Below are 10,339 nucleotides of genomic sequence, written 5' to 3'. Positions count from 1 at the left end.
ATTTTCCATTCATGATAATTTTTCAGTATACCTGGGAATTTATTTTTTTTTTAAATATTTATTTATTTATTTGTATACAATATTCTGTCTGTGTGCATGCTGCAGGCCAGAAGAGGGCACCAGACCCCATTACAGATGGTTGTGAGCCACCATGTGGTTGCTGGGAATTGAACTCAGAACCTTTGGAAGGGCAGGCAGCGCTCTTAACCACTGAGACATCTCTCCAGCCCCCCCTCCCCCGGGGAATTTCTTTTTAAAGCTGTCTGAAATTACTGCATATTGAAGACTGAGGTTCTTAAAAGTAATCCTCGGTAGAGCATAATGGCAAAGATGGTCTTAATATAATCATAAAGGAAATACTCTGTTATCCAAACATACCATTTGAATATTTTCGTATTAATTTATTTTAGATTTATTTCCTCTTGTGTATATGAGTGTTTGCTGTATGTGTATATGTGTACTACATGCATGCCTTGGAAGTCAGAAGGCATCAGACTCCTCGGAACTGGAGCTGTAGATAGTTTTGGAACCACTCTGTGAGTGCTGGGAACTGAACCCAGCCTGATCTGTGCAAGAGCAGCCAGTTCTCTTAACCACTGAGCCATCTCCAGCTCAGTTTTGGATATAGACTACTGATTGTATTTTTTTCACGGAAGACAGTACTTTGAGGGAAAGCAGCTATACACTATATCTGAAACTCAACAATACATCTGAAATCTTTGTGGCTGTGTTTTGCTGCTGTGGTGTGCACATCAGAGTCACCCGAGGGACCTGTAAAGCCTCAGTAGAGGCCGGGCGGTGGTGGCGCACGCCTTTAATCCCAGCACTCGGGAGGCAGAGGCAGGTGGATCTCTGTGAGTTTGAGACCAGCCTGGTCTACAGAGCTAGTTCCAGGACAGGCTCCAAAAACCACAGAGAAACCCTGTCTCGAAAAACCAAAAAAAAAAAAAAAAAGCCTCAGTAGGCCATGTAGGTGCCTATGTTCCCAGCAACTTGGAAGTTGAGGGAGGAGATTGAGTTCAAGACCAGCAAGACTCTGTCTAAACCAAAACCAAAACCAAAGTCTCAACAGACCAGGCTTCTGGGCCATCTGCGGCTGTTCTGGGCTGCGGCCTGAGAGTGCGCTTTTTAACAAGGTGACATTTATGCTGCTGCTGTGATGACCACGTTCTGAGACCTGCTTCAGGGCCATGTTTTTCCTGATGCTATTCCCCCACATCTGAAATGCAGCTCATGCAGATGAACATTTCTGAAGAAGAAGCAGAATATATATGTCTAGGATATATTTTTTAATTTTTTATTGCAGCATGACATAAACACCAACCATATTACAACTGCAGAGTAAAGACTTAAGTTGGGATGCAAAGCCAAGGCAAACAGCAGACAGGGCCTCTTCAGAGACTCTCAACAATCCTGAAGGTGATTCAGAAGGCTTTCCCCACTCTAGCTAATGGGAATTAAGTCATTTATCATTCATGTATATAAGTAAATTAGAGATGGCTCAGAGGTTAAGTTCAATTCCCAGCAACCACATGGTGGCTCACAACCATCTGTAATGAGATCTGGTCCCCTCTTCTAGCCTGCAGACAGAACACTGTATACATAATAAACAAATAATTTTTTTTTTAGCTTTGGAGCCTGTCCTGGAACTAGCTCTTGTAGACCATGCTGGGCTCAAACTCAGCCTCCTGAGTGCTGGGATTAAAGGCTTGCGCCACCACCACCTGGCTATAATTTATTTTTGTTTTATGTGCATTGACATGTATGTCTGTGTGAGGGAATCGGGTCCCCTGAAACTGGAATTACAGACAGTTGTGAGCTGCCATGTGGGCGCTGGGAATCAAATCAGGATCCTCTGGAAAAGCAGTCAGTACTCTTAACCGCTAAGCCATCTCTCCATCCCAAATAAAAAGAATCGTATAAAAAGAATCCCAAATCTTTAAAGAATAAAAACCCTTTGACTAAAAGAAACTGAGGGGAGGAAAAAGTTTATTGGTTTTTACACTTCCAGGTTCCATCGCTGAGGGAAGTCAGGGCGTGAACTCAAGCAGAAACTTGAAGCCACGGTAAAATGCTGTTTACTAGCTTGTTCAGCTAGCCTTCAGGACCATTTGGCCAGGGGATGGTTTATCCCACAGTGGATTGGACTCTCCTATTATCAATTAGTAATCAACATAATCACCTGCAGACCAATCTGATCCATCCAATTGCTCGTGCAAATGACTGTGCTGTGTCAGGTTGACAACCAGAGCTCACTGGAACAGATTCTCTCTAGGAAGTATTGCTGTGCTTGGGAACTTGATGCGTTCAGTTAAAAGCAAAGATGAGGTTGGAGGCAAAGCTCAAGGAATAGACAGTGTGCTTAGCATGTGCTAGACTCTGGGTTCATTCCCAAGCACCACAAAAATGATATAGGAAGATGCAAGGATGAACTTGTAGTGGGACTGTCCTCATAAAGGGTCAACATTTATGTCCGGACAGAAGCCTTCATGTAATAATGGGTTTGTGGAGAGTAACACTGTCACCCTAAAAGCCTTATGAGGGAGGATAGGTGCTGTAACTGCCTGCTTTTCATAGACAAGGAAACGGTGTAGGAGGTTGGCTTTCCTAAGACAGTAAGCAGTGTGATTGATCCCTGCTTCTTATTTAGTTGCTGAAAAGTCATGTTAACCCTTAACATATCTCTGAGTGGGAGGCCAGGCTACAGAGCAAGTTCCAGGACAGCCAGGCCTACACACAGGAGACACACTGTCTTAGAAACAAAACAAACAAAAAAATTACTTTGCTTGTTTCCCTGAGTTGATTTTCATTAGTAGTGGCAGTTTGAACTGTTACCTAAGAAGATAGAAATCACTATTTTTATGCATATTTTGTCTTATTATAGTCACTTATTTGAGTGTGTGTGTGCACGCACATCGCACATTATAGTGGGTTCTCTTTTTCCGCCGTGTGGGCTCTGGGGATCAAACTCAGGTGGTCAGGTTTGGTAGTAAGGTGGGTTTTTTTTTCATTTTTTAATTTATTTTTGAGATCATAATATAATTGTATAATTTCTCCCTTTCTTTTTTCCCTCTAAACTTATGTAGGTTTTTAAAAGAGACTTTTTTTTTGTTGTTTTTTTGTTTTTCGAGACAAGGTTTCTCTGTGGTTTTGGAGCCTGTTCTGGAACTAGCTCTTGTAGACCAGGCTGGTCTCGAACTCACAGAGATCCACCTGCCTCTGCCTCCCGAGTGCTGGGATTAAAGGCGTGCGCCACCACCGCCCGGCTTAAAAGAGACTTTTTAATAGACAAAACAAAATTCAAAATATTTCATTATTCAACTAAAGTGAGGTTTGGTGGCCTACACCTATAATTCTGGCATTCAGAATACAGAGACAGTAGTGGTTGGACTCTGAGACTACCCTGGGCCACACAGCGCACAGTGAGTGCTAAGCGAGCTTGATCTGCAAAGGGAGAACTTTCTTTTTCTTTTTTATTTTCTTTTTCTTTTCTTTTCTTTTTTTTCTTTTTTAAATGTGCACTGGTATTTTGCCCACATGTGTGTCTGTGAGGGAGCCAGATTCCCTGGAACTGGAGTTACACACAGTTGTGAGCTGTCATGTTGGTGCTGGGAATTGAAGCTGGGTCCTCTGAAGAGCAGCCAGTGTTCTTAATCTTTGAACTGTCTCTCCAACAACAAGACCATGTCTTTAAAAAATAATATATGCACGTACCAGCCTGAGTTGCAGTTCCATGCTGAGGCTACCTCAGATGAAGGTCATTTCTGCAGACCTGCCACAAGAGAGCGCTTGGGGTTTGCATTCAGAAGCTGAAGAGCTGTCTGCTCTTTAACCACAGATTGGGAGCCCACCTCTTGACCCGACGGAGCATTTCCTTCCTGAAGAAGAGAGACTCACCGAGCAAGAGAGATCAAAAAGGTTGGTCTTCATTGAGCCCACAGGCGTGCCCCGCAGTCTGGCTGGGTCCTTGCTTGGGATGCACACATGCTGTTTGCTGCTGCACGGCACTCCTCCTCCTCCAGGGTACAGTGAGGATTCTATGTGCATAAAACCTCCATTGTCACTTACAAGTTACATGACTTTGTTCAACTCTGAGACTCAGTTTCCTTGTTTGTCAGATAGAGCCAAGGGCTCAACTCAATATCTGAAATTTCCTTCTAAATTGTAAATGGTTGTGTAAGGCACTGTTTTACTTCACAGATTTGAGAAGGTTTATACTCATAACTTGTATTACCTGGCTCAAGTCTACCAGCACATGGAAATGTTCGAGAAAGCTGCTCATTATTGCCACAGCACACTCAAACGCCAGCTCGAGCACAATGCTTACCATCCCCTGGAGTGGGCCATCAACGCTGCCACCCTGTCCCAGTTCTACATCAATAAGGTCAGTGTCCCAAAGTAGTTCTCCGGCAGGGCCAGCAGTGAGTGCCGTAAAAGCAGGTAAATGCTATTTGTTGTTTAAAACTTGGTGTAGAATGCAGCCAGCTGCTTTGGCAAAACAGTATTGGAGTACTTTGTTCCACGAATACTTTTGAATCTTTAAAAATAAATTTCTGTTTGTTTGAGAATTTCATGCCATACATTTTGATCTTGATCTTTCCCCTTCCCTTACCGTTGAGTCTTTAACATGCTGCTAGCCCTCCATGACAGGGACCTAATATCAGTTCTGTCTGGCTGTTAGCACACTTTTCATTTCACTCTTGCTGTGTGGTATCTTAAATTGCAGATTTTTATCTTGTTATGGATACAACTTTATCTTCATGTAATGCTAATCTCAAAACTGTGAGAATTTGTCTGAGGAAGTTGACGGTTAAATGTGGGCTTTGATAAAAGCATGCGGTGTGTTTCAGTTGCTGTTCAGAATTAGCCGCTCTCTAATAATCACTTTTGATGTTGGGACTGTGTGCTGAGCCCTAGAGTTCCAGGTTTTATGGCACCCTTCTGAACTGTCACATAGAGACAAGTTTGAACCTCAGGCTGCTTGTCCAAATCACTTAGCGTTGAGTTGTATTTTGCATACACTCATTTTTTTTTTCAGTACTTTAGTTTCTAATACTAACCTCTCCCCCCCACCACTGTTTTTTGGAGGCAGGGTGTCCCTGTGTATTCCTGGCTGGCTTGAAAGTTGCTATATAGACCAGGGTGGCCTGGAACTCAGAGGTGTCTGCCTGCCTCTGCCTCCCGAGTACCGTGGCTAAAGCATGTGCCACCATGTCCAGCACAGAAACTATTGCTATTTGGAGCTCTGGTTCCCAGAGCGCCGACATTTAGAAATTCTTAGCCCATCAACATCCCTCTTGCTCCTCTGGTGGCCTGCTGCCTTCCCCTCAGCCTTTTCCTTACTATGCCTGCTAGCTGGTTCTGTAAACATGCCCTGTGTTTACAGTGTTGTCCCACACAGTGTCACTCAGAAACACTGTTGGGAGAGAAAGGGCAGTGTTGACTGTGGCATCGCTTCTAGGAGTTTGGTTTAGGATCAAGCACGGAAGTAAGACTTTTTGCATTCATACTGAACTCCTGTGACTCCATTTCAGCATGGTCATCAAGAGGCTCCTCTGTCAGCTCCTTCCCTCCAGCTGTTGAAGTTCCATTGTGTGCTCCATTTAGTAACTTTACTGATGTGGGATTCCCCTCTGTATGTTGTGACTATTATTGGCTAATAAAGGACTGCTTTGACCCTGTAGCAGAGCAGGGCAGAAAGAGCTAGGCAGTCAAAACTAAAGTGAATGCTGGGAGAAAGAAGGGTGGAGTTAGAGAGAATCCATGTAGCCCCACGGAAGACAGATGCTGGAACTTTGCCAGTAAGCCACAGCCATGTGGTGATTCACAGATTACTAGAAATGGGTTAGATTAATATGTAAGAGTTAGCTAATAAGCTAGAACTAATAGGCCAAGCTGTGATTTAATTAATATAGTTTCTGTGTGATTATTTTGGGGCTAAGCAGCCAGGAACTAACTAGTGACCTCCATTTAACACTTTACATTTCCTTGTTCAGTATGGTTTTAACTAACACCTAAAACTCCATGGATATTCATAGTACAGCAGGTGATGTTATATCTTAGTCACTCCAGAAATATCTGTCCCCACAAATGGGTTGAAAATGGAGTTTAGGGGCTGGAGAGATGGCTCAGAGGTTAAGAGCACTGACTGCTCTTCCGGAGGTCCTGAGTTCAATTCCCAGCAACCACATGGTGGCTTACAACCATCTGTAATGAGATCTGGTGCCCTCTTCTGGCCTGCAGGCATACATGGAGGCTGAACACTGTATACATAATAAATAAATAAATCTAAAAAAAAAAAGAAAGAAGCCGGTCGTTGGTGGTGCACTCCTTTAATCCCAGCACTCGGGAGGCAGAGGCAGGCGGATCTCTGTGAGTTCGAGACCAGCCTGGTCTACAGAGCTAGTTCCAGGACAGGCTCCAAAGCCGCAGAGAAACCCTGTCTCGAAAAACCAAAAAAAAAAAAAAAAAAGAAAATGGAGTTTAGTCAATAGGGTGCTTGTCTACTATGCAGGAGACCCTGGGTTCAATACTGGCCTATGCAAAAAACAAAACAAGCAAAAACAGAAAGTGATGTTATTTATATTGTTACCATCTCCATCTTCTTCGGTCTTGCTGCTCTTCAAGTCCCATGTTAACCTGCTACCCATAGAGCACAAGGCTGTCTCTGTCTTCAGCAGTGACTGCTCATAAGAAGACAGTCTAGACAGAGCAAAAGTGGTAATGATGGGTAAGACACTGTAGAGGGCCAAGAATGTTTCTTCATGTGAGCTGTAACTGTCTTACAGTTGGACTTCATACCAACGTGTGCAGGTATGGATGCTGCTGGTCTATTGATACCCATGGTACCCAACTATTCTTTACAAGAGCTCCGAATTCAGTGTGGAGGCAAGGTGTATTACTATTGAAATTCTATCAACCACAGCAGTCTTTCAAACTAACTGATAGGAAGCACATTTTCTTCCGTTCAGAAGATAAACTTTAACTTGATTCTGCCAGATCCCTCATTTTGAATGACAGATGACAGGTATTTGGTGTTTAACACAGAGATGTTCTTGAAGTGTTGGAGAAGTTTTCTATGCCCAGATTTGAATCTTGAATTCCTTGTGAGTATTGACGAAGTAGTTCCATAAGTTCATTTGTAGAAATCCCTTGACTTGAAAACTTGATGGGAAGCCTCCTTTTCATGTCGCCTCCCTCCAAAGGTTTTAAAAGGCAGGAATGAGCCCTCAGTCCTCTGACAGAGTGGATACAGAGTACCAGATAATGCTGTTCTCCATAGCAGCGCTGCTGGGTCCCTTTAGAGGGGTCATTTTCCTGATAGTACAGCTATGTTAATAGAACTGTTATTGTAAACAAGACTTTGTCATAGTTAGATTTTCTTGTGCTTATTTTCCCAACAGCTCTGCTTTATGGAAGCCAGGCATTGTCTGTCTGCAGCTAATGTTATTTTTGGTCAAACTGGAAAGATCCCAGCTACAGAAGACAGTAAGTTTGTGTGTGCATCTCATGATACAGTTTCTCACTATGACAGTCTTATCCACTCTGATCTTGAACTCAGTGTCCTCCCACTGTAGCTTTCTAAGCACTGTAATGACAAGTGTGCCATACCCGGCTTCTATATAACCTCAAACCTGTGTGAATTCTGAGTGTACATGTGTGAGTGCTCTGTCTGCAGGGGTGTGTGTGCCACATGTGTGCATGATGCCTGCAGAGATCAGAAGAGGGTATCTCATTCCATTCAACCGAAGTTAGATGTGAGCCACAGTGTGGGTTCTGGGAACGGAGCTAGGGTCCTCTGCAAAAGTAGCAAGAACTCTTAACCACAAAGCCCTTAGGTTTGAAACTCTTGTAAGCTTTAGAAAAGTTGTAAGAACAGAATTCCATATGCCTTCCTCTAAATGCATCATTTTCAATATTTGTGATTCTCCATTTTTTCTGACCCATTTAAGATGAGTTTTTATAGACATCTTTCGACTGTAATACTTCAGTACATCATTTCCTAAGAATTAGAATATCTTCAATTAGATATAATGACTCATGCCTGGAATTCCAGCACTCCAGAGACTGAGGCAGGAGGAGTGCCACAAGTTTTAGGCCAGCTTGGGCTATGTAACAAATTTCAGGTCAACTCAGACAATAGCATAAGACCCTATCATGAAAAAAAGAAATCTCTCTCCCTCTCCCTCTCCCTCTCCCCCCCCCCCTTTCTCTCTCTCATATATGGGACCGTTAGCAGCTTCAGGAAAGGCAGCACCACGACAGTCCTGTCTGCAGTGAATGTTTCTGTTGTCAGCTGTCCTCTAATGTCCTTCCTAGGGAAGCTTTCCCGTCTCTGTCGTACAGCTCAGGATTGCACGTTGCCTTCAGCTGTGGGGTCGATTTAGTCCTCCTGTCCTCTGGGGCAGTTGCTGGCCTCTGCCCTTTCATCGTGTCTTTTGAAGGCCATAGGCTGGTTACTATGTAGGATTCCTATTACTTAGAGTTTGTGCGATGTTTCCTTCTACCATGATTGAGATTTTGGTCAGGATACTACTTATGTAAGGGCTGTCTCCTCACACTGTCTTTCTTCACCATAGGGGTTTTGTTTGATTGCATGTTTGTGTGTATGTGATGCAGCATTGAAGCAAGGGCCTTGTGTGTGCTAGGCACGCTGGTCCCAGGCTGGGAGGGGTCGGGGAGAAAGGTGAAAACAACAGTGTCCATGTTTTCCACATGATTTCTGTCAGAATGCAAAAACATTGTTGGATATGATATTTGCCAGAAATAATTTGTCAATTTTTATTTAAAATACTTTAAGTTGTGTAAACTGTTTAACCTAGTAAATTCCATTTCTGGAAACCAGTCCAGATTCTAGGTAGATGTATGTATAGGAATCTGCAGCCTAGACTTGTTCATAATAGGAAGGATTTAAAACAGTATATTTCCTCTCCCAGAAGAATGGCTGAAATAGGAAATAGCTGTTTAATTGTGTGTAATGGTGTATTAGAAATTAAGTTCAGGAGTTGGTAATGATAGGGTCAGAATTTTAGTAGCATGCTATATGAAGAAAAAAACTATTTAAAAGTAAATATCCATTGTAGCCTTGGTTTTTACCTGCAGAGAAAGCGTAAGAAACCCAGTGAGGCTCTGCAGGCGCGGCCCCGAGTGCCGCACAGCTTAGTGAGGGTCTGCTGCTATGCAGTCAGGGAAGGGGAAGGAACAGAGGACAGTGTGCAGCGCAGATAGCTCTGACCAGCTGACAGGCCGCCTGGGCTTTCAGATCCTGAAGCCGAAGGAGATGTGCCGGAGCTTTACCATCAAAGGAAAGGGGAGATAGCACGATGTTGGATCAAGTACTGCTTGACGCTGCTGCAGAACGCTCAGCTCTCCATGCAGGTATGCACATGGAAATTGCCTTTGGCTTTGTGGTTTTTGCAAATTGTGTGTATGTGTGTGTGTTTTAGGTACCTGTGTGTGTGCAGGGGATAAACTTGGTTTTTTTGAGATAGAATCTCTCACTGGACCTGGGGCTTGGTGATTAGATTATGCTGGCTAGAGGGCAGCAGGCTGCTGGGGTGCACCAGTCTCTTCCCTGCCAGCACTTAGGTTACAAGTGCTTGTCACCACTAGGTGGTGGTGCACACCTTTAATCCCAGCACTTGGGAGGCAGAGGCAGGCGGATCTCTTTGAGCTCTGGTCTACAAGAGCTAGTTCCAGGAAGGACATATTCCAAAGCAACACAGAGAAATTCTGTCTCAAAAAAAACCCCAAGTACTGCTTGCCACCTTCCTCAGCTCTTTTGTATGGACCCTAGGGATCCAATCTGGGTCCCCAGGCTTTCGTGACTAGCACGCTCCTGACTAACCTACCTCTTCAGCCCTAGGTGTATTATTTTTAACAGTCTCACCCCACAGTTTAAACCAGCTCCTCCCTCAGCCACCTGGGATAACAGTACCCGGATAACAGGTGTGCACTACACTTAGTAAGGGCCACCAGAATACCACCGCTTTCTGGAAAACATTCTTTTAACTAGGCTGTGGAGAGATGGGGTCAACATCATATTTAGATTGTGACATAATTATCCCAAGAGAGTATTTAAAAAACTAATTGTTCGCCAGGCGGTGGTGGCTCTCTCCTTTAATCCCAGTACTCAGAAGGCAGAGACAGGCAGATCTCTGTGAATTGGAGGCCAACCTGGTCTACAGAGCGAGTAGGCTCTAAAGCTACAGAGAAACCCTATCTTGAAAAAACAAAACAAAACATGCATATAAGAATTATTCAGCCGGGCGGTGGTGGTGCACGCCTTTAATCCCAGCATGAAACCCTGTCTCGAAAAACCAAAAAAAAAAAAAAAAAA

At 43.7% G+C, this 10,339-nt stretch overlaps 1 protein-coding gene across 1 annotated transcript in view; it reads left to right on the top strand.

The window, feature by feature from the left end:
- Window positions 1–10,339, top strand: part of Kif1bp (KIF1 binding protein) — an 18,623-nt gene that overhangs the window by 4,844 nt on the left and 3,440 nt on the right. Inside the window, exons 3-6 of the mRNA XM_005360109.3 lie at window positions 3,839–3,918; window positions 4,201–4,384; window positions 7,404–7,488; window positions 9,263–9,378. Coding sequence (XP_005360166.1) covers window positions 3,839–3,918; window positions 4,201–4,384; window positions 7,404–7,488; window positions 9,263–9,378 — 465 coding nt within the window. The remainder of the gene's footprint in view (window positions 1–3,838; window positions 3,919–4,200; window positions 4,385–7,403; window positions 7,489–9,262; window positions 9,379–10,339) is intronic.

Source organism: Microtus ochrogaster, linkage group LG2 (genome assembly GCF_000317375.1).
Source record: "Microtus ochrogaster isolate Prairie Vole_2 linkage group LG2, MicOch1.0, whole genome shotgun sequence".
Taxonomy (NCBI): Eukaryota; Metazoa; Chordata; class Mammalia; order Rodentia; family Cricetidae; genus Microtus; species Microtus ochrogaster.
Note: the sequence above shows the minus strand (reverse complement) of the source record. Positions and strands in the feature narration are given on the sequence as shown.